The sequence below is a fragment of the Carettochelys insculpta genome, chromosome 3, assembly GCF_033958435.1.
Source record: "Carettochelys insculpta isolate YL-2023 chromosome 3, ASM3395843v1, whole genome shotgun sequence".
Lineage (NCBI taxonomy): Eukaryota > Metazoa > Chordata > Testudines > Carettochelyidae > Carettochelys > Carettochelys insculpta.
This window is the reverse complement of record NC_134139.1, coordinates 51,244,467-51,270,772: the sequence shown is the minus strand read 5'-3', so window position 1 is coordinate 51,270,772 and position 26,306 is coordinate 51,244,467. Positions and strand designations below refer to the sequence as shown.

At 42.7% G+C, this 26,306-nt stretch overlaps 1 protein-coding gene across 1 annotated transcript in view; it reads right to left on the bottom strand.

The window, feature by feature from the left end:
* PPP1CB (protein phosphatase 1 catalytic subunit beta) overlaps positions 1–26,306 on the bottom strand; it is a 70,995-nt gene that overhangs the window by 9,365 nt on the left and 35,324 nt on the right. The window contains exons 2-5 of the mRNA XM_074989818.1: positions 25,723–25,854; positions 21,230–21,460; positions 20,801–20,905; positions 5,230–5,301 (exon numbers count right to left, since the gene is read on the bottom strand). Of these exons, the coding sequence (XP_074845919.1) occupies positions 5,230–5,301; positions 20,801–20,905; positions 21,230–21,460; positions 25,723–25,854 (540 nt within the window). The remainder of the gene's footprint in view (positions 1–5,229; positions 5,302–20,800; positions 20,906–21,229; positions 21,461–25,722; positions 25,855–26,306) is intronic.

Genomic DNA, 26,306 nt, shown 5'->3' with positions numbered 1-26,306 from the left:
CTTCTTGCTTCACACCAGCTCAATTTCAGCTTTATATTTTATCATTAGTCAACACCATCTTATGGCTTGACAAGGGCATGCACTGCAACAGAACAATGAAAGTGAACAAGAGCTGTCAAATGCACCAACTAAATTGAAATGAAAACGTTTTCCAGCTACAGTAGTTTTGGGTTCCATTTCAGAAAAAGCAGGTGCCACATTTTCAGATGAAAATATCCCCATGAACTAGAATAAAATAATTTTGAAGGCAACCTTAAGCTGAACTTGCTCCAGCAGTGCAGTCAGACACTTTGGTTAAAAAGCCCTCTTTCTCTTAAGCCTGTTTGTGACAGAGGCCAAATATTGAAGTTTAACTGGATTTTAGAGACATGAAAAAGGAAGAAACTTAAACAGCAGCAGAAGGTGACATTTTAGGTATAAATTAGTGTTGTGATTTACACTGGAGTTGTGAAAGTTCTCCACTATTTGCCTCAGCCTGCCTCTGAATGTGCATTTCACAGGCAATAGCAAGCACCCATTGCTTACAATAATGCACAGGATCCTGCCCATTCATAAACTGATGAAATAAAATTAATATGGACTGAAACAGAGGTCAGCTATGAAAAAGGATCATTATAATCAAATCATGGACTTAATGGAGATGCTGCTCTAATAAACACTACGCTATTGAGATACCTCCTTTAACATGCAAAAAGACTTTGAACCAACAAGTACTCTGAGCAAGCTCATGCATTACTGGATGCCATGCATGCAGGGCTGAGGATCTTCTGAAATGCTAGGAAACAAAACCTGAGATGGCATTACTATAGCTCTGGAGAGACGGGTAGTTTTCACCCAACTAAGTAATTTGACAACAAAATGGCAAATTAATTTTACTTTACATTTATCAACATTAATGCACAATGGAAAAAAATCTCAACTATACATACAAAATGATGGGGGACTAATTTAGCTATAACCACTCAAGAGAGAGATCTTGGCTACACCGTGGAACGTTCTTTGAAAACATCCACTCAATGTGCTGGAGCAGTCAAAAAAGCAAACAGAATGCTAGGAATCATTAAAGGCATAAAGAATAAGACAGAGAACATCTTATTACCTCTTTATAAATCCATGGTACACTCACATCTTGAATATTGCACAAAGATGTGGTCATCTCATGTCAAAAAAGATATTGGCATTGGAAAAGGTTTTTGATTAGGCATTTGGAACAGCTGACATAGGAAGGAAGACTAAAAAGACTGAGATTTTTCAGCTTAGAAAAAAGACTAAGGGGAGATATGATAGAAGTATATAAAATCATAACTGGTGTGGAAAAAGTGGGTAAGGAAAAGTTATTTACTTGCTCACTTAAAAGAAATAGGGGTCACCTAATGAAATTAATGGATAGCAGATTTAAAAATAACAAAAGGAAGGTCTTACTCACACAGTACATAGTAGGCCTGTGGAACTCCTTGCCAGAGGAGGTCATCAAGACCAAGACTTTAACAGGGTTCAGAAAAGAACTGGATAGGTTCATGAAGGTTAGGTCCATCAGTGGATTGGTAATGATTGGTAGGAATGGTGTCCCTAGTCTCCTTTTGTCAGAGGTTGGAAATGGATGTCAGATGAGGGATCCCTTTCGTGATTACCTGTTCTGTTCACTCCCTCTGGATACCTGGCACTGGCCTCTGCAGGAAGACAGCATACTGGACTAGATGGACCTTTGGTCTGACCCAGTATGGCTGATCTTTTGAAAAGGACATAAACATGGCAAATGTGTTGGCAGAAGGGCCAGATTAATTGCTTCCTCCATAAAACATATATATGTCGGTATTAATGACAGTGGAAAAAGATTATGACTAGAACTTTAAAACACAAGCAAGGTCAACATCTGGTGTCAGAAAAGTTGCTGTGCAGGTTATAAAAACTGACAAACCTGCACAGCAAGGAGATTACTACTAATACCATATTGAATTAAACTCAGATGCCATGACAAGAAACAGGGGCTTGAGAAACCACAAGATCTCTAGAAATGTGGTTAATGTTTTGAATACTTCTAAATATTTGGGCCTATTCAAGCAAGCCTAAGGAGACAACCAGGTTTTTGTTTTTAGATTTCAGATTTCACTTTGATAATCTACTGATTTCCTAGAAAGCCTTGTTTTATTTAAGATAATTCGCTGCAAGCCAGTCTTTGAGGCCTGGTCAACACTATGAGGCTAGGTCAAAGTTAATCATGCTAGGTATATTTTTATAATGGGTCTACACCAACAAGCCCCTTTCACCACACTTAGGAGCTTTTAAGGTCAAACGTGGTACTCCACCTTAAGAGTAGTAGCACTGAATTCAACCCTGAATGGTAGACTTTTGGATAGCGCAGACAGAGCACTGTTGAAGTCAACATTATTGAGCCCCAGGAGGTTCCCCCCACAACACCCCAATGTGACTGCTCTGGCCAGCACTTTCAATTCTGTGGCATCAGGCCCAGGTTTCTGGCCACATTCACATAGCTTCCACTCCTTACCATGCTCTCTGATTTGGAGAAGACTGATATTGTGCATGGCGACCTGGGTGAAGTGGAAGAAGTTCTGTAATTGACAGCACTAATGCAATCTTCCTCTATTTGCCCATTCCCCGCCCCCAGAAAAAATTATGACCCCCAGGTTTTCTGTCCGATTTGTGGTGGGCTTGAAGGGATCATACCAGAGAATGACTATCCTGGGTGGGGTACCCCCTCTGCAACCATGTATTTATGAGCTTCTAAACCTCTAACCTGATGATGTCCTCTCCGGATTCACAGTGGCATAGGAATATTTTTAAGAGTGGGGATGCTACACCACCCCATGAGTTCCCTAGACCATCCAGGTTGGGGGAAAAGGTGGGGCAGGGGCAGGGGCAGCAAAGAGGCAGGGCAGGGGTGACAAGGGCAGGGAGAGGTCTGGCCTGTGGCAGGGTGGCAAGTGGGTCTCCGGAAGCAGTCTGGCGGCAGAGGCTGCGGCACACGGGGATGGAGCTGGGACCCTGGAAGCTAAACTGGGAACACAGGGGTGTTGGAGCACCCCCTGCCCTCTTACTTCCCATGCCTATGCCTATTCAGGCCAGTGTGGCAAAGGAGGGCTGCAGTCTGCAAGCATACTGTACAAAAGGGCAGGCCCTTGCAAATGTACCCTGCTCCCTGCAGCAAATGCACATGCGTTAACAATGAGGACTGTAATTTGAAAACACCCTTTCCCATATACTTTCAAAGTGAAACCAAAAGAGCCCTCCTAACATGCTTCCCATGCCTGCCTGCAAAACAAGCTCAGCTGCCTGGCACTCTACTGTGTGTTACAACTTACTGGTATATTCTCAAATTCTAATACAAAATTCAGCCTTGTACGTAAGCCCTTTGTGCCACACAGTTCTTCACTCACTGTAAAAAGGGTTAATTTCTGTTTGTTTTTTTTGTTTTTTTTGTTTTTTTTTTTACAGTGTATCTCCTTGAAACTAGATTTCAAAGTCTCTCTGATGTTCTCTCCTTATTGCCCTGGTATACGACTGCTCATAATTAGCTCTAGGTCATCTGCCCTAACACCTCACCCTGTCAGAAACTTTCCCCCTTCACCATCAGATATTATGCAGAAAACAGCAACAACAGGAATACTGACAGCTAGCCTAATCAAACTGCCAACATCCATTTAAATGGGCAAAGGCACATTCTACCACCATTCCGCACTTGCTCAGCCTATAGCTGAACTGCTCCTTACTGCTGTCCAGGCAGCCCACATACAGCTTCATGAGCCATGGGAACAAGGTGTAGGATTGGTCTCCAAGGATAACTATTGGCATTTCAACATCCTAAAATGTTAATTTTCTGGTCTGGGAAGAAAGTTTCATCTTGCAGCTTTCTGAAGAGACCAGAGTTCCTATAGATACATGTATCATGCACATTTCTGCATCATCCCACACTCAGATGCATGTGACACCATTGAAAAGTACCCCTTGCAGTTTATATACTCTTTAGCAAGGTGGTCTGGTGCCAAAATTGGGATAAAAATTCTATCACCCACCACAGTTAGGAAATCCATCACAGCAAGGCCATTCACTATGCCCTTCATGTTCCCCATAGTCACTAGTGTTCTTAGCAGAAAAAGTATTGGTCACCCTGGCTACTTGGATCACAGCAGCCACCACTGTAGACTAACCCACTCCAAACACTTCCAATTTGCTAGTAGCAGCCTGGCATCACAAACTTCCGGAGGTATAATTTTGGTATTATTTCATTTCAGGGTTGGGAAAAGCAATTCAAAGTTTCATGAAAGTGGCCTTAGCATGTGAAAGTTTTGCAGCCACTGGTCATTCAGTAGATGAACAACTATTCAGTCCCATCAGTCTGTGCTGGTTTCCTGGGACCAGAATCAGTTTTCCATTTTGTCAATGTACCCAAAAACAGACAGCAGGCTCCATTCAACAGGTTTTTGCACATCTATGCACATGGTTGCCACATACTTTGTGTGCCAGCAATTCTTGCTAGGTTCTGGACGAACCTGCAGCACAATGCATGTGGTGTTTGCAACCCTTGCCACAGCAGTTTGCAGCTGAACAGGGACCATGCTTGCCATAATATGACAACTGCATCAATAAAAGGGCATGAAACGACTGTTCGCCATTGCTTTCAAGCAGGGAAGAAGGTGATAAGTATATTGTGGGAGGGTGATTTGTACACAAAAACACCCACGACAAGGTTTTTGTTCCATCAGGCATTGGGAGCCTAGCCCAGAAGTCTAATGGGCTGCAGGAACTGTGGGATGGCTATCCACAGTGCATGGTTTAGAAACAAAAAGGTAGCCATGATAGTGGGAACACACTCCATTGACCTCACGTGCTTAGTGAGCATAAAACTGACTGCTCAAAATCAACCTTAAATTGGACCTACTTTCATATTGTAAACATACCACGAGACCAGGAACAAGCTTCATAATTCTGCCAAGAGGCAGACTGTGATCACAAAAGTATCTGATCTCAGGTGCTCTGTCAAAACAAATACTTTTACCAAAAAGCACAGTGAAATTCTAGTATGCACAAGGAAAGACTTGAGATCTCAAGGAGAAACATGAATAGAGTACTGAAGGTTACAATTAAAGCACAGTTTTGACTATTTCACTAAGCTGAATAAATAAGAAATTGATTCTAAATTCTAATGCCACTTAAGTTTGCTTTAGCATCATTGATTCCATATACATGTACAATAAATTCCGTACACCTCACCTGTGTCAGGAACATCTGTGGGTCTCATAATTCTCCGAATTTGCTCCATTGACTGGAGATCTGGTGACAGTCCTGTAAATATAAAAAACTCAACTAAGCTTCCTGTATTCTTACTTTTAAAAAGGTACCTGGAAATGCACAACTGGAGGCTCAAGGTGATACAGCACCCATCATTTTCACTGTGATACAAGACCAAAAAAAAGTTAGCCAGTTTCTATACACCACAAAATACAACTTACAGGTGAACTAGGAATGCAACAGCACTTAATGAGATCATAACAGTACACCTTCAGAGTTAAAAGCACCCCAGGAATAGACATTGTTCATAAATTTTAAGTCCAAATAAGACATTGCAGTTCTTTTAAAAGTTTAAAGCTCATCATGGAGCTAATAAAGCTTTGAAACTTCATGCAGAAATAAAATACAGCTTGTAAACAATCTTAATTTAAATAAATAAGTCCACAGTTTCCAAACCTTTTTTTAAACTAATACTTTACAGTACAATACTATGCAGAATTTGCTTCCCCTCCCCTCCACCCACCTCTGCTGCCTGATTGTGTATTTTTGATTCAAATGAGGTGTGTGGTTGACCAGTCAGTTCATAACTCTGGTGTCTAACTCTAAAAAAACTACGGTTGAACTTCCGTTTACCACCTCACTCAAGCAACTTAGAACTGCAACCGTGCAGTAAGCCACTCTCATCCTCATTATGTAGACAGGTAAACTTAGGCAGGTGAACTTTAATTCACTTGCACAAAGCACACATAACTGGGTTCTACACTAGTGAAGCAGAGTTCCTTAGCTTAAACACCATTCCCCATTCAACAATCAGGCTGCAAAGCTGCAGCACAGCCCTCCCCATTGTGTGCTGGAATGGCAGTCACAGCTCCTTCAAGCCATTATGCAAAGTATGAAGGAGTGTTTCCAACGCTGACTAGTGAGTAGCACTGCTGTACCGCATCTGGAGAAGATGCTCTACTTGCACTGGCATAATAAAAATACTTCCACGGAGGTGGGAACTATGTTGGCAGAAGATGCTCTCCTGATGACATGGTGGTGTCCACACCAGTGCTTAGATTGCCAAAACTTATGTTTCTGGGGGCAGGCAGGGGGAGGGAAGATGCTTATTGACAACCATCACCACATATACTGACATAAGTAGTAGTTTGTACAAGCCCTCAGTGTCACTAATCACAACAGTTTGTAATTCCCACTGTTCCTCTTCACACTACCCTAAGTGGCGCGGATATGAAAGCATTCTCCTTCACATACAGGAATTTTAAAAAAAAAAAAAAAAAAGAGTACTTACAAGCTCCTCCGCCCTTTAATAAGATGAATGAGAGAGCCCTGAAAGTCCCTCAAAGGATTGTTTCAGACATGCTACCTAGCTCAAAGTAACTTACACAATTTGCATACTCCAAATTGTGTAAGTTATTTTGAGTTACCTTATTTTGAGCTTCCTGGTAAACCAGAAAATGAAAAACCATGCTCAAAATAGTTCTGCTATTTTTGAGCATGGTGTTTGGCCGTGCAGTTTCTATTTCAGGATACAAATATATCCCAAAATATGAACTGTATTGTCGCCTTCACCTATAGAAGCGATTGGTCCAAGACCACAAAATCTGTCACAAAGCTGAAAACAGAATCTAGAAGCTCTAACAAGAGAATTTGCTCCTTATATGGGCTTAACTTTAAAGTCTGTTTTGTTCAACCCAATGTTCTAAAGAATTCATACAGCAGGAAGAACCTTTTGTTATAAGGATAATTTAAATTTTGATTTCACTGAACATTTCCAAGTTGACAGATTGTAGCAGCTGTGTTACTCAAGACCCTTAGGTCAGAAATATAGAGCATGCTATTAGAAGGAATAATAATTTATAACCTAAGATGTATTCCAGGCATTCCCCGAGGGTCAGTCCTGGGACCAATCTTGTTCAACTTATTCGTCAATGACCCAGAGAAAGGGGTGAGCAGTGAGGTGGCAAAGTCTGCAGATGACACCAAACTGTTCTGGATAGTCAAAACCAAAGCAGACTGTGAAGAACTTCAAAAAGATCTCAGCAAACTGAGTGACTGGGCAGCAAAATGGCAAATGAAATTTAATATGGGTAAGTGTATGGTAATGCACACTGGGAAAAATAACCCCAATTATACATACAATATGATGGGGGCAAATTTAGCTACAACAGATCAGGAAAGGGATCTTGGAATTATAGTGGATAGTTCTCTGAAAACATCCACACAGTGTGCAGCGGCAGTCAGTAAAGCAAATAGGATGTTAGGAATAATTAAAAAACTGATAGAAAATAAGACAAAGAATATCTTACTTTCCCTATATAAAACTATGGTATGCCTACATCTTGAGTACTGCGTGCAGATGTGGTCTCCTCACCTCAAAGAAGATATATTGGCATTAGAAAAGGTTCAGAAAAGGGCAACTAAAATGATTCAGGGTTTGGAACGGGTCCCATATGAGGAGAGGCTAGAGAGATTGGGACTTTTCAGTCTAGAAAAGAGGAGACTGAGGGGCAATATGATAGAGGTATATAAAATTATGAAAGGTGTGGAGAAAGTGAATACAGAAAAATTATTTACTTGTTCCCATAATATAAGAACTAGAGGACACCAAATGAAATTAATGGGTAGCAGGTTCAAAACTAATAAAAGACACACAGCGCACAGTCAACCTGTGGAACTCCTTGCCAGAGGACGCTGTGAAGGCCAGGACTCTAACAGAGTTTAAAAAAAGAGCTTGATAAATATTTGGAGGTTAGGTCCATAGATGGCCATTAGCAAGGGGTAAGGTATGGTGCCTAGCCTTTTGTAGAAGGAGGGAGATGGATGGCAGGAGACAAATCGCTTGATCATTGTCTTCGGTTCACCTCCTCTGGGGCACCTGGCATTGGCTACTGTCGTCAGACAGGATACTGGGCTAGATGGACCTTTGGTCTGACCCAGTATGGCCGTTCTTATGTTCAGGCATTTAATAAGGTACTTTTCTCCTTAGTAATTATTTAAAAGACTGGTTCTTTGTGTTAATATAATGCAAAGATGTGCACTGGTGCACATTACAACTTCAAAATTGGGTCCAAACAAGTTTCAAATTTTTAACTTGCACATGAAAAAGAAAGTAGTCAAATGTAGGTAGGCACTAGACAGCTCTAATGTATACCCTCCTATCAGTTATTTTTCCTTCCACAACTTTCTTCTGACCCACTGGCCTGCAAATTGCATCTTCTGGATTTGTTTTCTAGATCTCATCTAGCAAAACTGTGCAACATGATACAAAGCAAAGCCAACATACAGTGGTTAGGAATCCATGAATTGACAAGGAAAAAGGCACTGCTATCCAAAGCTATCCAAAAACACCAAATACAAACTGCCTTTAAAACAAAGTGAACTACTTGCATCAGCAGTGTGTTGTAAATCCAACAGAGGCATAGCTGAAGATTGTAGATATTCAGATTGTATTCTAGCACATAAAACAATCCTTATGCTGCTTTCTTGCACAGAGATCACTTTTTCAAGAAGCTGAAGTTGCCTCTTACTCCACCTCCTACCATTATGAACAACGGAATTGAGAGTGATCAAAAGATTAAGATCCATAGGTTATCTGGATTTAATACAAATTAAAAGAGCTGCCAAACTGCCCCAATTATAATGATTACAGGTGCACTGCAAACTATTAATGTATGAGGTATTACCATTTTTAGCCAATAGTGCAGTTTTTCAGACCACAACTTGTGAAATGATAATACATACAAGCCTGCAAAATGGTCCTCTGATGCAGCCATTTGCTGGTAACAGGATACGGACAAGTATTTTTTACAAACTTTAATGCACCAAAAGGATTATACGGGTGAATGTTCAGTCTAAGCCAAAGCAAGATCAAAACATGAAGTTAATAGGCCTCATTGTCCTCAACCAAAGAGTGATGAATCAAGTAAGGGAAGAACATTATAAATATTGAGAAGAGCAAAAGAAACCCTGCTTACCATCTCAGATTTTTATTCTGTATAAAGTGCATCCAGATAGAATCATATGTTAAAGATGACAAAACGGGGCACTCTAAGTTAGGAATTCAACCCATGGCTCTCCTTGGATATTATGAAATCACGTTTTGCCATTTACATCTTGATGCTTCCCATCACAGGAAGCCCCCGTGCTATGCTATCAATGTCACACCAATCACCAAGTTCCCACCACAGGAATACCACTTCTATACTTCATGTTGCACAAAGACCTTGCCCCCTTCCACAAAAACTAAAATCTAATTCAGACAGGCAAACTGCCCTGGCAAACAAGGTACAAGATTAGCAATGCAGAAGGATAACAGCAGTTATCACTGAAAGTATTCCTGAAAAAGTGGTTTTAAGGAAGCTCTGAAGCAGCAAAAGCCTTTCACAGTCACAAGAAGAAAGCAAGGAGCAGCATGCAAGAAACCCATGAAAAAAGTGGGAAGAAAACGGAAGATAGTTAAGAGGTTGGCTAAATTTAAGCACAAGTGACAGGATAAAATAAAACGAGGATAGAGCTGCAGAAGGCCCTAAAGGCAAGGATGAGACACGACCTTGATGTGTAATCAAAAAGTCAGTAGAAGGGACTTGTAGGGGAACAACATCATATTGAAGAGACTGTAGAAGAAGGGAAATTTGGTTTATAGAGTCAGATGGGGAGGCTAAAGAGAAGATGACTGCAGAAGTCTAGTGCAGGAAAGGAACAAGGTGTGAAATCAGGATTTCAGCACACTGCCTAAATGTCTGAAGAAGGTGCCTTTTATTTACTATGTTATGCGGTTTTGCAAAGTTTTCATTGTATATCCCAGAGGGCAATATTTTAAAAATAAACTATGCAAAAATACGCAATATAGTAAAAAAGGCACCTACCTCACTCCTATAAACTGCCTTCGCGCTCCAGCAGGTTTGTGTTATTACCAGTACAGTATACACAGACATCATGTAAAGGTGCTGAGAATCCATGACTTCAGGGACCTGAAAAGCAGTTTGGAGACGATGAGGAGAAAGAGAGGGCATGTTTACCATTCAAATGTGCTAAGTGCTACCCTAAGCTGCTTGTTATTTTGGGGTATTCAGGACTTTTTTTTTGCACTTTTCATATCTGCAAATCAGCTTTAATAGTGCTAGTACTTCTGTCTCTCTGGAAGCATTACATGTCTTAAAGGGGCAGCCCTTTTTAAATTACTGGATTAGTCAAGTTTCTTAGAATAGTCTTTAAACAGTACACATGGAATTTGAAGTCATCTTACTTTTTCAAAAGAAAATTTGAAGTGTTCTTAAAATCCCATTTGTGTTTATAAGGTATGCTTGCTTATACCTTATATTTGTTCTCTGGAAATAATCACCTTCCACAATTCTCCTGTGGGCCCTAGTTCCCAAGTACAATACAGAAACAACTTAAGAGTTTGAACAGCTTTTTCTCTTTTTGGTTTTTATTAAGTCTAAGGGCAGCAACAACAGGGTCTGCACAAGCCGCATACTCTTAACACTACCTCATTAGTTACTGCCAATCTGTATGTCCTGATTTGAGAAATATTCTGGAACTTATGAAATCTAATTCACAGTGAAGTTACCGCATTTCTGTATCATGGCGATTTATAAAAGTAAATCTTATCTTCTGGAGTAGCTATCTCCACTAAGGGGATAAGCAAAAACCTTCAATTATATGACATTTTAAGAAATTTTCAAGTGTTATTATACCTAAACTATTTGGGAGATATTTCTTCTGCTGTTCAAACTTGCTAGGCAAAGTGACAAGTTTCAAATTTACCACTCTGCTCAGATGCGTTCCCCCTGCAGACTGGCTTTTATTCATTTGGATTCACTGCTGGCATACACACTTAAGAAAAATGAGATAATCATTTCTTTTTAAATGTTTCTTTTTAAAAAGCCAGGAACTCTCAGAATAAAATAAAATTCTGGGACAACTTAATACAGAAACCTGCATTATAGGTAGCAAAAATTGCTTTCTGCTTATTTAGCAATAAGTGTCAGTGTGCAGGGTTTCCCCAAGTTGGCAGACAAAGCCCAGTACTTCAGCATATAAAGCGGCTGAGTTGCCTTAGGCTGCATCTACACTACGAGATAAATTTGAATTTATTAATACCGATTTTGTAACTCTGGAATTTATAAGTTTGAGTTTGACCATCCTCACCTCCCCATGTGCTCCTCACAAAGTCCACTTATTGGGGCCACGCTCAATTGATAAACATCGACTGTTGCAGTAGTGCATTGTGGGAATCTATCTCAAAGTTCCCTCATGCCTGTAGCACTCTGGGTATGCTCGCTGGTCTTTGAGATCATCTTCCCACACTGCATTTTCCTCATTCCCCTCATGTGGTAAGCAAACATCCACTTTTCCTGTTGGAAGGAAGGAAAGCAGGGCGTCCACAGGGATGGCGAAATGTCTTCCTTCTATAGTCGAGTTCTCAACTGGCCATCCACTGAGTGTTTCCCCCATCCCATGATCACATCTGACCCCTGAAAATAACACAGGGACCCCAAAAAGCTTGTAGAGAGAGAAAATAGGAAAGGTTAAAAAAAAAAAAAAAAAAAAAAAAAGAGTTGCTGAAGAGAGAGTCTTTGGCTTTCCGGGGCACTATAAGGCTTCTGTGCACAGGCTGTGTTCTCAATTGGCCATCCACTGACTGTCCCCCTCACCCCATGATTGCACCCGATCCCTGAAAATAGTACAGGGACCTGGACTGTATTCTCTAAGGTAGAAGAAAGACGACAGAAAAGTTTAGGAAGAAAGATTTTTAACTTTCCTCTTCAGTACACAGACATTGTGAACATGGGTGATGGCAGTGAAATATCATCCATGGAGCTTTTAAAGGAAGCAGAAATCTCAACTAACCTCCCTCCATCTGGTGTTTCTGAAGGGGTCAAAGCATGAAGACAGATAGGAAATGTTCACAAAAAGATTTTGTAACAGAAATATCAAACCAGCAGGTGTCTGCAATGGACAGCAAGCTCCCAAAAATATTTTGGTGAGGGAAGAGGGTGCTGTGGTCTGCGGCTGCAGAGCTGCTTGGAATGGTAAAGTAGCTGAAGTGGTTCCCCTCGACTATCTTGGCTGCCAGGGGAGACTTCCCCCCGGTGGCTGCAAGCCCCCAAAATTCTTTCCTGCCCTTGGAGCCCTAAACATGTGCAAGTTAGGACATAGTGCTGCCTGCCAGCATGGTCAGCACTGAACAGCAGGCACATCCTTTTACTGGGTCAGGGGCTACCCACGTGATGTGGCTGCGCATGGGAAAGACCCCAAATGCACGGCAGCTGGGCGGGGGAAGATTTACACACAAATTTAAACTGCTTAGGAGAATTTTCTCAGCGTCTTATGCAAACACAATACTTGGTACAGCAGTGCAACAGCTAGCGCCAGGCAACACACAAAAAAACCCACAAATGTAGAGAGACAGTACCACGAACTCCCTGCAGAGGTTATCTGTAACAGTAGATGGGTTCACAGTGCTAATTGCAAAAAAAAAAAAAAGACAGACATTTCTCAGGTTCTCATACAAACAAGAGCCCAACCACCAAATGCTTGCTGCTCCTGCTTTGAAATTCACAGTATTCCTGTTACCTAATTCCGGCGCACCTGGAGAGCAGCTGCCAGTGTGGAGCACCAAGGGGCATTGTGGGCTACATACGGGACACCTCTGGAGGCTAATAAATTCAATTTTAAGACGTGACACTTCCACGTTGGCCTTTAATTGAACTTTTGAATTCGCGCTGATGCTGTACCCCTCAGGTAATGGTAATATTGTAATCTCAATATTAGTGCTGCAAAAAATTGAGCTAATGGTATTTAAAGAGAAAACAGTCACATAGTAATATTGAGCTAACTGCCTTAAATTCAAATTATCTTGTAGTGTAGATGCAGCCCAAGTTTAGCAAGACGCAGCCACTCTACTAAAAGAAACTCCTCATGAGCTAAAAAGGAAAGGGGCTTAAACAGTGTGACAAAAGGTTTTAGAAGATTCCACTTTGGGTACGCAGAAACTGAAAACCTGTGGTTTATAAATGAACAAGTACTCACCTTCTGCCTTTGCAGATAGTACTCACAATACAAGTAATAGACATGATAACTGCAGGAGAGAGTAACACATTCTCTTTGCTAAGGCAAAATTTGTTTTTAGGAGGAGAGCGGTACTAAACAGGAGCTAGCTGTGCTTGTTCTATACCCAAACACTGAATCCACACCCTAGAAACAAACTGCTCATTTTATTTTAACCAATCTTCCATTGTTACACATGCTTCCCTCATGTTGCTAACAATCAGCACTGCAAAAAGACTTCTGTTCTTTGCTGACAACTGACACAACACTGAAATTATGCATTCTGATCACTCAAGGTACACACGTCTCTTTCACATATGCCCAGGGAAAGGGAGTCGAAATCCAGATCTCACAATCATCACTCTACCAAAATGCTCCAACCAATGCCCTGGCCCCATTCACAGCACAAGTACACCTAACAGGGAATACAGCTGGAGTGCATGCAGAAAACTCCCAGCTGGCTACTGTGAAGTTGAGGTGATCTTTTTCCATCTAGCTATGAAGATCCAGACAAACGTTGACACCCTGACAGTCTGCAAGCACAGGATTCTCTTCCTTTGTTTTCTTTGAAAAGCTAGTCTGCCTTAATGCCAACCTGTGAAAGTATAGTTCTGATTGCTTTGTATTGAGGAAGCAATAGGAGAATGTGATAAGACAGGAGAGCACCAGATGAAGTGGGGGGCGGGAATCAGTATATAGCTATTATGGAGGGGACTCACTGTGAAGTGAAGCAATTTCCAATCACACCCTCTTAAAGAAACCGCTGGATTAAGATGTGTACTTAGCAGCAGTCCTGTGTGATCTATGAATCTTACTAGTTTAAAAGTGAATATGGGGCATCTGGAACATGGAAAGCTGAATGAAATTCTTCAAGAGAACACTCCTTTCCTACCAGACTTTGGTAAGGTGGTTTCAGGCTTTACAGGTTTGTCTCAAGGAATCATCATCTTGAAATCAGTCAGGACTTTCAAGCTTTGGACCACACTTTTTCTGAAGAAGTGATGTTCTTATCAGGATAGAGGATAGAGTCATAAGTCATATACTCATGAACTTAACCAGAGCAAACAAAGTCAGTTTTGCCTTGTCATTACTTGGATACGTATCCCAAGAGAGCCTCCAGCAGCATTATACACAAGCTGGACATCCACAAGAAAGAAGGTCCACTTGAACTTTCTAGACAGGCAAAAATATGAGCTTCCAAGAATCTTGAGAGAGATAAAACAGGAGGGAGGAACACAAACACTTATCAGAGCCAACTACAAGGCCATACATCTAGCAACAAGGAATTCAGGTTATATCTGCAGAATGGAGGATCCTATCTAGGAATGCAGTGAATCTGAAGGAGGTTATGGGATACAGAAAACAGCTCCATAAGACCTCCCAGTTTGATGTGGCAAGGTCTAATGTGATCCTTATACGTATCAACATTACGGAGTAACACAGTGAAGCAATTTTACCTTCACAAATCACTGAAAAGACACACTGGATCACTGTGTATAGTTCTTCTGTCCACTTTTTAAAAAAAAAAAATGTGGCTTTAACGGGATCAAGTGCAAAGCAGCACCACAAAATCAAAGGCAGGAAAAAAGTGTCTTCCAATGAGCCTTCAAGAGCTCAAGCCTATTTAGCTTACCAAAAAGTTCAAGTGATTTGTTTGTGTTAAGTATCTGTCTGGGGAGAAAACAGTAGTTAATATATGGGTCTTTCAGCTAACAGAGATGCATAAGAGGAACCAACATTTGGAAGAAAAAGGTTAAAAAATTGCGTGTCTTGTTTCTAAGAATAAATGCAATTAGCCATTATGACAAACTACTAAGTGGTGGAATCTTCAGGCATCTTTAAGAAATGATACCTTAGTCAAACAAGTTCTCAGGCTGAATAGCAGCTCAAATACTAGCCTGTGTTATAAAGAAGGTTAGACTAAATGAATGAATGGCTCCTTCCTCACTTTAAATTTAATGGCAGTCCACACTCATGATGTTTCCTTATGACCAAGTCCAGATTCTCCACATCAAAGATAGATGTTAAAAAGCTAATGGTATGGAAGACTCTATAGACTTTGACCACTTGGCCAATGTCTGTAAGGACCACCACTTTTCTGCAGTACCGGGGGAGGTCGTGGAAACCTATAGGTGATGTCTACACTAGAAGCATCTGTTGACAGAAGTAAGTGTTGGAAGGGATCTGCTGGCAAAACCTCTGTCAACAGATGGCGTCTACACACACAAGCAGCTCAGAAAAGCAATCCACTCTGACAGAGAACGTCCACACAGCCAGGATGCTCTGTCGACAGAGCAGGCCCTTGAAGCTGGCAGATGGGGTCACGTGGCTGGCAAGCCCTTATGGGGCTGCCAAACCTGTGCACCCTGAAAGGGCTCCAACCTAACAGCTGCTCCCTGCAGCCCAGAGCCACTGCAGCCCCAGGAGGGACAGAACAGACAGGAGCAGCGAGAGCACGTGGCCCGAGGCAGTCCCCCTCACCACGCACCCAGGCATGGATCAGGACCAGCCTCCAGACCTGCCCTGGACCCCAGAGGAGCTTCAGTGGCTGCTGCTCATCCTGACGGCAGCAGCTGCCCATCTCTACAGGCATCATACATAGCCCCCAGCTGTCAGGACCCCCAAGCCCAGTACATTAGACATGCCCCGCTGCCTCCCTGCCCTGATCAGGCGTGTATGGTGCTACTTGATCAGAGCCAACTGATGGGATTGGGTCAACATGGGTGAATGGGATGACCGGCGCTGGGTACAGAACGTTTGCATGTGCAAAGCCACATTCCTCACGCTCTGCACCTGGAGCACCCCCACCCTACACCGGAAGGACACACAGATGTGGCCTGCCATCACCACTGAAAAGCATGTGGCCATAGCCTGGACTGCTACCCCTCCGTCAGGAATCAGTCTGAGGTGGGCAAGTCCACCATCACAGCTGTGCTTATGCAAGTAAGACACTCTTGGTTTGCAGGCCTCACATGGGGGGGACCCTCAGGGCACAGTGGGGGAAAAGGGTGGGGGGGCCAAGAGGGGAGTCCAGTTCCTTACTACTCTGTGGTGGAAGATAGCTCAGTGATTTGAGCATGGACCTGCTAAACCCACAGTTGAGAGTCCAATCCTTGGAGAGGGTCATATAGGGATCTCAGGCAAACAGTTTTTTTTTTTTTTTTTAAATTAAAGGCAGGGGATGTTGCTTGGTCCTGCCAAAAGGGCAGCATCCCAAGGTCCTTTCCACTTCTGTGAGATTTATATGCTCATATATTTATATTTAAATTTATTTCCTGGGAGACTGCGTTGTCCCACCCCAGCACATACCCACTACTGTGGGTGGCTGGCAGGGAGAAGCAGGATGACTTGCGGGGGAAGGAAGGCTGGGAGGTACTCCAGAACGCATGGGCCAGCCCTCTCAGGCCCTCACCTGTGTGTTCAGTCTCCTCCTCTTAACACATCATTAGGGCCATCAATGACAATCTTGCTGCAGAGGGTCATCCAGCTCAGGGATGTGGACACGACCAAAGGTGGATTTGCTACACTGGGCTTCCCAAACTGCTTCAGCGCAGTTGATGAGAGACACCTCCCAATCAGTGCCCCAGACCATTATGCAGCCCAGTATACGTTAATAGGATGGGGTACCACTCCACAGTTATGCAGGCCATGGTGGACCACCAGGATTGCTTTACCAACATCTATGTCATCTGGTTGGGCCAGGCCCACGATGCGAGTGTTCAGGAGCTCCAGCCTCTTCCGAAGGATGGAACCTACAGGGCCCAATGGGAGATGCCTGTGTGAAACACCACCATGGGGACAGATAGCTCAGTGCTTTCAGCATTAGCCTCCTAAATCCAGGGTTGTGAGTTCAATCCTTGCAGGGGCCATTTAGGGATTTAGAGCACAAAAAAAAAAAAAAAAAAAAAGGGTGGGGAGAGAGAGATGGTGCTTGGGTCCTGCCACCAGGGCAGGGGACTGGACTTGATGATCTCCTGAGGTCCCTTCCAGCTCTATGAGATGTATATATCTGTGTTTCATGTTGCATCATAGAGGACACAGCAGACCCTACCCCTCCCCAGCTCCTGTGGCCATACAGTGGGCAACACAGACCTCTCAAGAGCAGCTCTTCAAATTCCCACTTCAACCATGCCCAGCTGCCAGTGTAGTGCACCTTTAGATGTCTGGATCGTTAGCTGGAGGTGGGGGGCACACATCCCCCAAGTTACAGGTGCTTGCTGTGTACTTCACAAACATAGCTGAGAGCAAGAATAAGGATTTCCTCCATGGCTGGCTGGTCAACTCCACCCTCCAAGAAGCTTTAGTGCAGCATCCAACTGCCAGGCCTACCACAACACCATGAGGATGGAGGAGGCCCTCCAGTAGAGCTTTGCACATAGCCCATGATGACCCTCCCCATGGCACCCATTCCTGGGTTCTCAGGCCCCCAGACATATAACCTCCCAACCACATCTCCATCCCTCACTCCCCCCCACCAATGATGAGGGACACTGGGCTGTTATCAGAAAACTCATTTAATACACAAAACTTCTTGTTCAGTCATAATAGAAAAAGCTCTTTAAAATATCCAACAAGGGTTAACTATATACATATAGGGTGGGGGGTCAGGACCCACAGCATCTGCACCATCCCCTACCGGTTCAGGGACTACACATCAGGGCTGGGAGATGGGGTGTGGTCAACAGAGGGAGGGACGGCTGGTGCATTTGAGACCAAGGAGAGGCATGTGGGGACTGGCAAGTATAGGTCAAGGACTGCCAGAGGGAGGGGTGGTGGGGGTAGGGAGGTGGGAGCAGTAGGGACGGTGAGGGGGTCACAGTTGCAGGTACCAGGGCCTGTCAGCCACCAGTAACTGTGGCCAGGTGGTCTATGAGTTTGGCCCAACACCGTGCCTGCCAATCCCATTCCCACACGTCCCTCTCCCACTCATATACGCGCCATGCCGCTTCACCCTACATCCACCTCTTGATCAGCTCATTTTGCTGCTTCATTGCTGGTGTATATGCCCACAAGGTTTCACCCTCCTCCCTGCAGTGGGCCCTGTGGGCAGATGGCTGTTTCCAGACTGGTGGTGTGGGCAGCTTCTCAGGGAGTGCTCCAGGGCTGGCTGGTGCTGGGCTGGCCACAGGGTTGGCTGGCATGGACCTCCAATGGTGCAGCTGTCAGGAGAAAGAGCAACATGGTGAGTCCCTCCCTCTACACAGCCCCCCCGAACATGTACCACCCACTGTGAGCAGCGGGCCCTGTCTCCGGGACATCTGCACCCCATACAGTGGGCCCTGCCATACAGGAAGGTGGCAACCCTCTCCAGTATCCCCATCCAACAGGCCAGTGGCCCAGAGGGCATACGATTGCTGAGGGCTCCCAGCAAAGGTGGCGAGTCGGCAGGGCACACATTACCCACCTTCCCCTACATGTGGCCTGATGCACTGTCCACTGGGGAGTGTGGTGTCTGCATTCATGTGATTGCCCGTGCCCACCCATGGTACCGTCTCCTGCCCGCCCCCCCCGCCCCCCATGCCAAGGGGTGTGCCCATGCAATATTTACCTGATCCTCCAAACAGGTTGGTGCCCTGGAGGATGCCCTGCTGGAAGGACCCAACTCCAGGGCAATCATCAGGGCTCCCTTGAATAAACTGCGCTCTGAGTTGGAATTCCCCCGTGCTTCCTGGGCGATGGGTACCTGCTGGGGCTCCGGCTGGAATGGGGGGGGCACCTCCTGTGTCCAGGGTGCACTTGCAGGGGGAGACATCTTCACGCCCCGCCCCCCAACCCAGAGATGGTGAAGCTCCTTGTAAGAAGGGGCAGGTTGCTTTCGCTGCCCCCGAATGCCAGCTCAAGTTCTGGATCCTCATGTAGCCCTGATAGAGCTCTTTCACCTTGGCCCACACTTGTTCCAAAGTGCAGGCAGGGTGACCATGCTCCGCCAGGGCTTCCACAAGGTGGGCACAGGCCAGTGCGGTGTGCTGCTTTGCCGACGGGTGCACCAGGATGGCCTCATCTCCCCACAGGACCAGTAAGCACTGTAGTTCTGCCCTGGACCACGAGGGCATCTGCTTTTTTTGTTTTGCCCAGGGTAGGTCCTGAAACCCCTCAGTGGTGTTCTCGGGGGTGGGGGACGCTCTGGCCACCTGTGCTTTGCTCACTTGACTTACCATTCTACAAGGAAGCAAACATGTCACACTCATCCCTTGCTCTGAGTACAATTGGCTCCAAACTTTGTGCTCATAGGTGAAAACTCATGAGGGGCACTAAATTCTCATCAAAGCCCATGTACAAGTCTTTGCTTGGGTCCTAGAACTCGGTGAAGGAATGGCAGCAGGTGGCGCTGCTTTGGAGGTGAACTTTGAGTTTGGTGGTTTGCAAAGGTTAAAGTCTGGAGGCAGTTTTGGGCCATGAGTGGGAGGGTTAAAACCTGCTGGCCCATTGGGTCCTTGGGGTGGGGGCGGGATTCAGGCTGATGAAAGTTGGGTGTGTGGTGGTGGTGGTGGGGGTCAGGCTGCAGTGGGTTAAATCTACCTGTCTGGAGGGGAGGGGAGGTGGGGGTCAGGCTGCCATGGGGCCAGTCTGCGGGGGGTGGGGGTTTAAGGCTGCCACGGGTTGGGGCCGTGGGGCCAGCACAGGGGTCAGGCTGCAGCGGAGCTGGTCTGTGAGGCTAGTGGCTAGGGAGAAGGGTCAGGCTACCACGGGGCCAGCGGAGGTGCGGGGTGCCAGACTACGGCAGGTTGGAGCCACAGGCAGTGGATTATCCTTGTATTAGCGAGGGGAGTTCACTCGTAGAGTGAACTGAGGTAAACGTGTCCCTCGTTTCAGCGAGTACTTGTAAGTGAAGTACTTGTTTAACGAGGGATGAGTGTACATTCTGACTAGGCTCTCGGAGGAGAGGGCATCAGGAAAGTGGGCAGGGACTGAAGGTAAAGAAGCTAGGTATGGCCAGAATGGATATGAGTATGGAGAAAAAGCCTTTTAAGCCACTGAGTATTCACACAGATTAGGAAAATACACCGATCCAAATGATTATAAAGGAGCAGAAGTACTTTATGAACTTGTAAAATACAATGGTGAACAAATTGCTTACCCCATGACAGGACAATTTTGCCATGGGGGGGTGGAAATCAGTGTGTGCATGTAAGTCAGTTCTCTAAAGCTGACCTCACATCAAACTTCTGCCTTCTTCTGAAGGGGAAAGTAGTGCAATTTTGTGTTTGTATTTTCTGTTACCATGTAGTACACTGACCTGTGTATATGAGAAGATAAATGTAAAGATCCTGTACCTGAAGACAACAAGGGAGAAAAGAGCGAGGATGAAAAGGCAAATGAATAAGCCACAGTTGTCTTAATGGTTTCATTAATACTACTCTCAATGGTAATTCAGTTGCTTTTTTATGCAACATTTAATAGTGTTTTAATCTCTGGCCCAGGATCAGACTGGCAGTAATTATGCATGGATAGGAAAAATGTAAGTACATTCACGGTCAGACTGAAGTCGTTATCTTACCTCCATGACAGCAGAAGATCTTCTCATCCACAATGGCTGCAATAGGCAGACAGTTAAAGCAGTCCGTGAAGGTCTTCCAAAGTTTAATATTAAATCGCCGTTTGCCTGCAGAAACAGGATAATCTATTAGGAAAGGAAATCACAATGTGCATCATATCCTGCCCAGAGATGTAGGCTAAGTCCGAAATCTGAATTACTGAAGTTTCATAAAATCTGTGAAGATCATCACCTGTTAAGGCATTTCATAGTAAGTTTACATAAAGTCAGCATGCATTAAAAGAGGTGTAAGGTATATTTCAAAATAATTTATGGAAAGCTTTTCTGACAGACTGCTTGAGAAACTCTTGCAATGAAGTCATTCTGTTAAAAATAACTATTATGACATTTTTAAATAGAAGCAATTTTTGAGGACTACAGGTTTTTGCTTACATTCATCATAGAATCCATAGATGCGATTAATGCTAGCACACTCATGGTTTCCTCTTAGGAGGAAGAAGTTTTCTGGATACTTGATTTTGTATGCCAATAATAAGCAGATGGTTTCCAGAGACTGCTTGCCTCTGTCGACGTAATCTCCCAGAAAAAGATAGTTTGCTTCTGGTGGGAATCCTCCATACTCAAACAATCGAAGTAAATCTGTATATTGCCCGTGAATGTCACCTGAGTAAGATAAATTTAAGAAACATTATTATAAATGTTTTACTGAAACAAAGGCACTGCTTTATTACTCATTTTAGAGAGTTAAGAATGGAGAGCAAGATCCTTCACGTGGCCTGTTGAAAAAGGATAAAGAAAACCATAACTGAAGCACACAGTATGGAAATTGCCACGAGATATGCAGAGAATTGCAATGTCAATTCCTCAAGCATTCAGAAGGGTAGAGAATCTCCCTAACAATTTTATTAGGAAGTCCCAAAAAGACAGATATCTCCAGTTTATTTACACAAATTTAAGCTTAAGTTCAGAAGATAGCTGGCTTGATGACAATACATAGCAAAAGGTGGCAAACCTAACTATTTTTAAAAAGCAAAGCAGCTTGTAGTTTTGTATGCCAACTACCATACACTCCACTCTCTTCCCAAGACCAATCAGTAAATAAACTGGACAAGGTCAGTAGGTATAAAAGGTATTCAGCAAGATTGCAAAATAGAGACCTTAAAACAGATAAGTATTATTCTGAAAAGTTACACAGCCAAATTCACCTACCACTTACAATGTATTTCACAACAGATTACTATAAAAAAAAAAAAAAAAAAGAGGGCAGGCTACATATTACACCTCTTCTGTGGTAACTAGTTGGGACAGAATACCATATCACACATTTGCTGGCTAACTAATTGTTTATGAAGACATATCAGAATCAGCAACCTTTCTGAGGAAGAGTGCAGAAATTTAACCTTTTGACCTCTATGTATATCTGAGTGCTAGTGATCCTTTTTAAAGTCACTAATAGTTCTACTTACAACAGCTTTGTTAATAAATAAAGATGCAGAACTTTATCGTTTAAGTGCTGGTTGGTAGCATTAGTTGTTATTTTGTTAATCCAAAAGGCAGCTGATGGGGGAAGAGGGACAGGACTGAGGTCCTGCCTCACATGCCAATGAAAATTGGCACGTGTGCCACTTTTGGCACCCATGCCAGGGTGGGTTGCTGACCACTGATACATATAGTTTGGTCCACTGAAAAAATGTTAATGGAATACAAGCTTATTAACTTGATGTATGGTAGTGGTTTTCAACCTTTCTTCATTAGCAGATGCCCAAAAAAGTTGAATGGAGGTTCGGCCCCCTTTGGAAATCTTAAGTCAGGTCCATGCATCCGCAAGGGTCAGTGGAATATTGGTTAAAAACCAACAATAGCTTTAAATTCATACACTAGTGAACACAATCCACTGGGTTAAACAGTTACATAGTTTATTCCCAAGAAAGAGGCATAGCTTTTATAAAACACCCCCAGAAGCCAATTTGTTTTTGAGTACACTTGCTAACTGGACCTATCATGACACTGGACAAACTGCATTACTTGACTTTGTATCAAGTGAAGTTAATGACTCCTTTAAAGAGAAACCTGGCTAAACCTAAGACTTGGCCTACACTAGGCAGGTAAGTTGACTGCACATATGCAATACAAGCTGTGGCAATTGAATAGCTAGAATAGACTTACTTGCAATTGATTTACCTGGCCATCTTCACCGAGGAAGATCAATGGGAGAAACTCTCCCATTGACCTCCCTTACCCCTCATCATATTGAGGAGTACAGGGGGTCAACTACTGGCCCCAGATAGTTCAGTTTTGCACTTCTCTACCAGGCATGTGGGATCCAAATAAAAAGGAGAAAAATGCGGATGGCTGGGACATACTTTGAGGAAATCCCCATCCAGCATTGTTCCACATGCCCTAAAATGGAATCCTCAGGGGAAACGCAGCCGGGGAAGACCCTGAATAAACATGAAGGAGATCTACAGTCATGGAAGCACAAGAACTGGGATATTCATGGGGCCAGATTGAAGCCATTGCCCAAGATAGAATCAGATAGAGGAGTCTTGTGGATGGCCTATTCCCCACTTGGGGTTCATGGGTTTAACTTAACTAACCAGGCACACAAAATCAAACTCCAGAAGATTGAGCCTTACAGGATCTAGCAAATTCCTACAGTGCATACTGATGCAGTTGTTCTTTCATACTGAAAATGTAAGACAATGGTCACAGAAGACTAGTGGGATTTTTAGTTCATTTTGTGTAAGTTTTCCTTTATATCTTGGTACCTTGTAGACCAATATGTGGATGCATATTGAACTAAACAAGTTGTTAAAAGATCACAGATGCTGCAAAGACAACAACGGTAAACTGACCATGTTTGTTTGCCTTCAGGCCATAAGCTGGAGCAGGGAACTCTAAGACCTACATTTAATATAGAGTAGCGTTAGTCGAATGGGTACACATAATCTATATGTTAAACTAAGATTATTTAAAAATGTAACCAAAGACGTGGAATCTGTCAGACACCAACCTAGCATATAACACTGATAATCAAGGAAGTTTCACTATCTTTTGTCTGGAATCACAGACCCAGAGCCAAGCGCTGAATAAGGATAACTGCACAACTTTTTGAAGAAGTCATTTTAAGAAGGCCATAAATCCATATTTAGCAATTTGCTCAAGATGTGTGACAGACACAAGCTCTGAGATAAAACAGCAAGTCAGATCTGAAGCCTTCCAGAAAAAAGAATTATTTTTTTTAAAAACAGAAGATTGCCATAAAAATGAATGTTTATTATATGAAAGGTATTGGCTTATGCAATCCACATAAATCCCAAATGTAGAGTTAAAAATTCTAAAGATTAACTCATACTTTGTAATGATTTGACAGTATAAAATCTAATCCTGTAGTAGCACCTTAGATTTGGCATGAGAAAAAAAATTATTAGTTCAGATCATTGTTTTATTAAAAGATTTAAAAATTATTCTTCTCTGTAAACTCCCTAAACATCAGAAACATATGCACATCTATCATGTTTGACTGCAAGTTATCACTACATTTTTTGCCCCATTATTTTCCACATAGAACACAGTTTCAGTAGTTTCACACTTTGCTTGTTTTTATTTTCAGTTCATTGTTCATATCGAGTATAAAGGGGCAAAACTAGATTAAACTTCAATTTTAAGATAATGTAGAATAGGTAAGGCTTTTTTTTTTTTTTAAAAAAATAGCTATTTAACATAAATTTGCCATTAATACTAGGGTATTGACAATTATAAAAAAAACCCTCATCTAGTACAAATCTAGTACAAAACATCATGCAAAAAGCAAGGGTGACCAATGAAAGTCTTTGGGTGTGTGCATGCACACATCTGAACCAAAACACTTCAGTATTAAACAGTGAATTCAAAAAACTCATGATGTTAAAGAGGCAGCATCATAGTATTGTTCTCTGCATAAAGGGTTTCCTCCCTACGCAAAAGGGCTGACAAACACACAATTTTCCTGATTTTCTGAAATTCTGTCCCACAAAAGCTCATCACCTAATATGTTATTTTGTTAGTCTTTAAGTGCTACAGGACTGCTTTTTTTGTTTTCTGAAAAGACAGACTAACACAGCTACCTTTCTATGACTAAGCACTGGGCAGTATTTACAGAGCTGGGAAATATACTGCCCTTGTACCTCAATTACTGAAACACTCATTTTAAAACAAACAATCATTACCAAACTTTTTTTTTCCAAATATTCAGCATTAACTTTAGAAATAAACAAGGAAACAGGTAAAATATTGGTAAAACTAAAATCCACCTAAAACTCTTCAAGCTTTGTGGAAGACATTATTAAATAAAAGAAAATCAAACTGGTTTAAAAATACAAACCCAATGTAATTATGTGAGTTTTGAAGTTTTATCAGTTGCTTTATGTGACTGAAACTCTACTGTAAGAATAGAATTGAATCAAATTAGCAACATACATCAGTTAAAGGATCTTGTATTCTGATTGCATTTTGAAACAAACCAGCTATGACAGAAGCGTTTATGCTCTATTTAAATGTGACTCACCATTTTCAGAAGTAATGCATTTGAAATTAGAATGCCACCCTATATCTAGTGGCTCTCCTCCAAATGAAGCTACACAATTAGCATTACAGAAGAATAAATTTAACCACACTCCACCCTAAACGGTGACAGAGTTTGGGAGGAAATGCTCTACCAACTGTCAATCAATTCTTCAGTATTAAAATAACCAATGTAATATCTTGTCTAGCCAGCGGAAAACAACCATTTTTGCAACACACATTGTCCAAAGCCATTTGGCATGTCACTTAGACAAAGATGTAAAACCATCTTCAGTTTATTATGTTCCCCCCTTTCTCAATAAATGACCAATGTTTAAGTGCACACTAGAGATATGTGACAAGATACACACTAATTTACATACCACAAATTTTCAGCGGTGCCTCTAGTTCCAGGAGAATAGGCTGGCTAAGAAAGATTTCTCGTGATTTTATGCATAATCCTCGAACTTCTGCTTCTGTCATCTGCACGATCTTGCCAGGACGACATCCTCGCACTGAAACAACACATTTTTTTCACGTAAATATAACCACAGCTCATTTTTGTTTACAAGAACTGCATTGTAGATACCTGGCTGTCATATCCACACATTCATATTTCATCATCATGGTATATTAGAGGAATGAAGTGTAATTACAGACTACTGTAGTGGGGTGAAACATAAGAATCTAGAGTACACATACTTTTACTGCATCAAGAACCTGAACAATTTAGTTTTCCTTTTAACCTTGACCTGAAACATTACGTTTTAGCATTGTTTGTGTGGAAGCAACATTAGAGTAGTTTCTTCAATTAAGCTTTCTAAGGAGACTATGACTAGACTTTAAAAAAAAAAAAGGTTACTCAAACATACTTGTGTGGTACGCTTAGTCTCCCCTTCCTACTGAAGGCTTATTTCTGGCTTTTATGAAATAAAGTTGGAACCTCTTGTCCAGCACCCTCAGGACC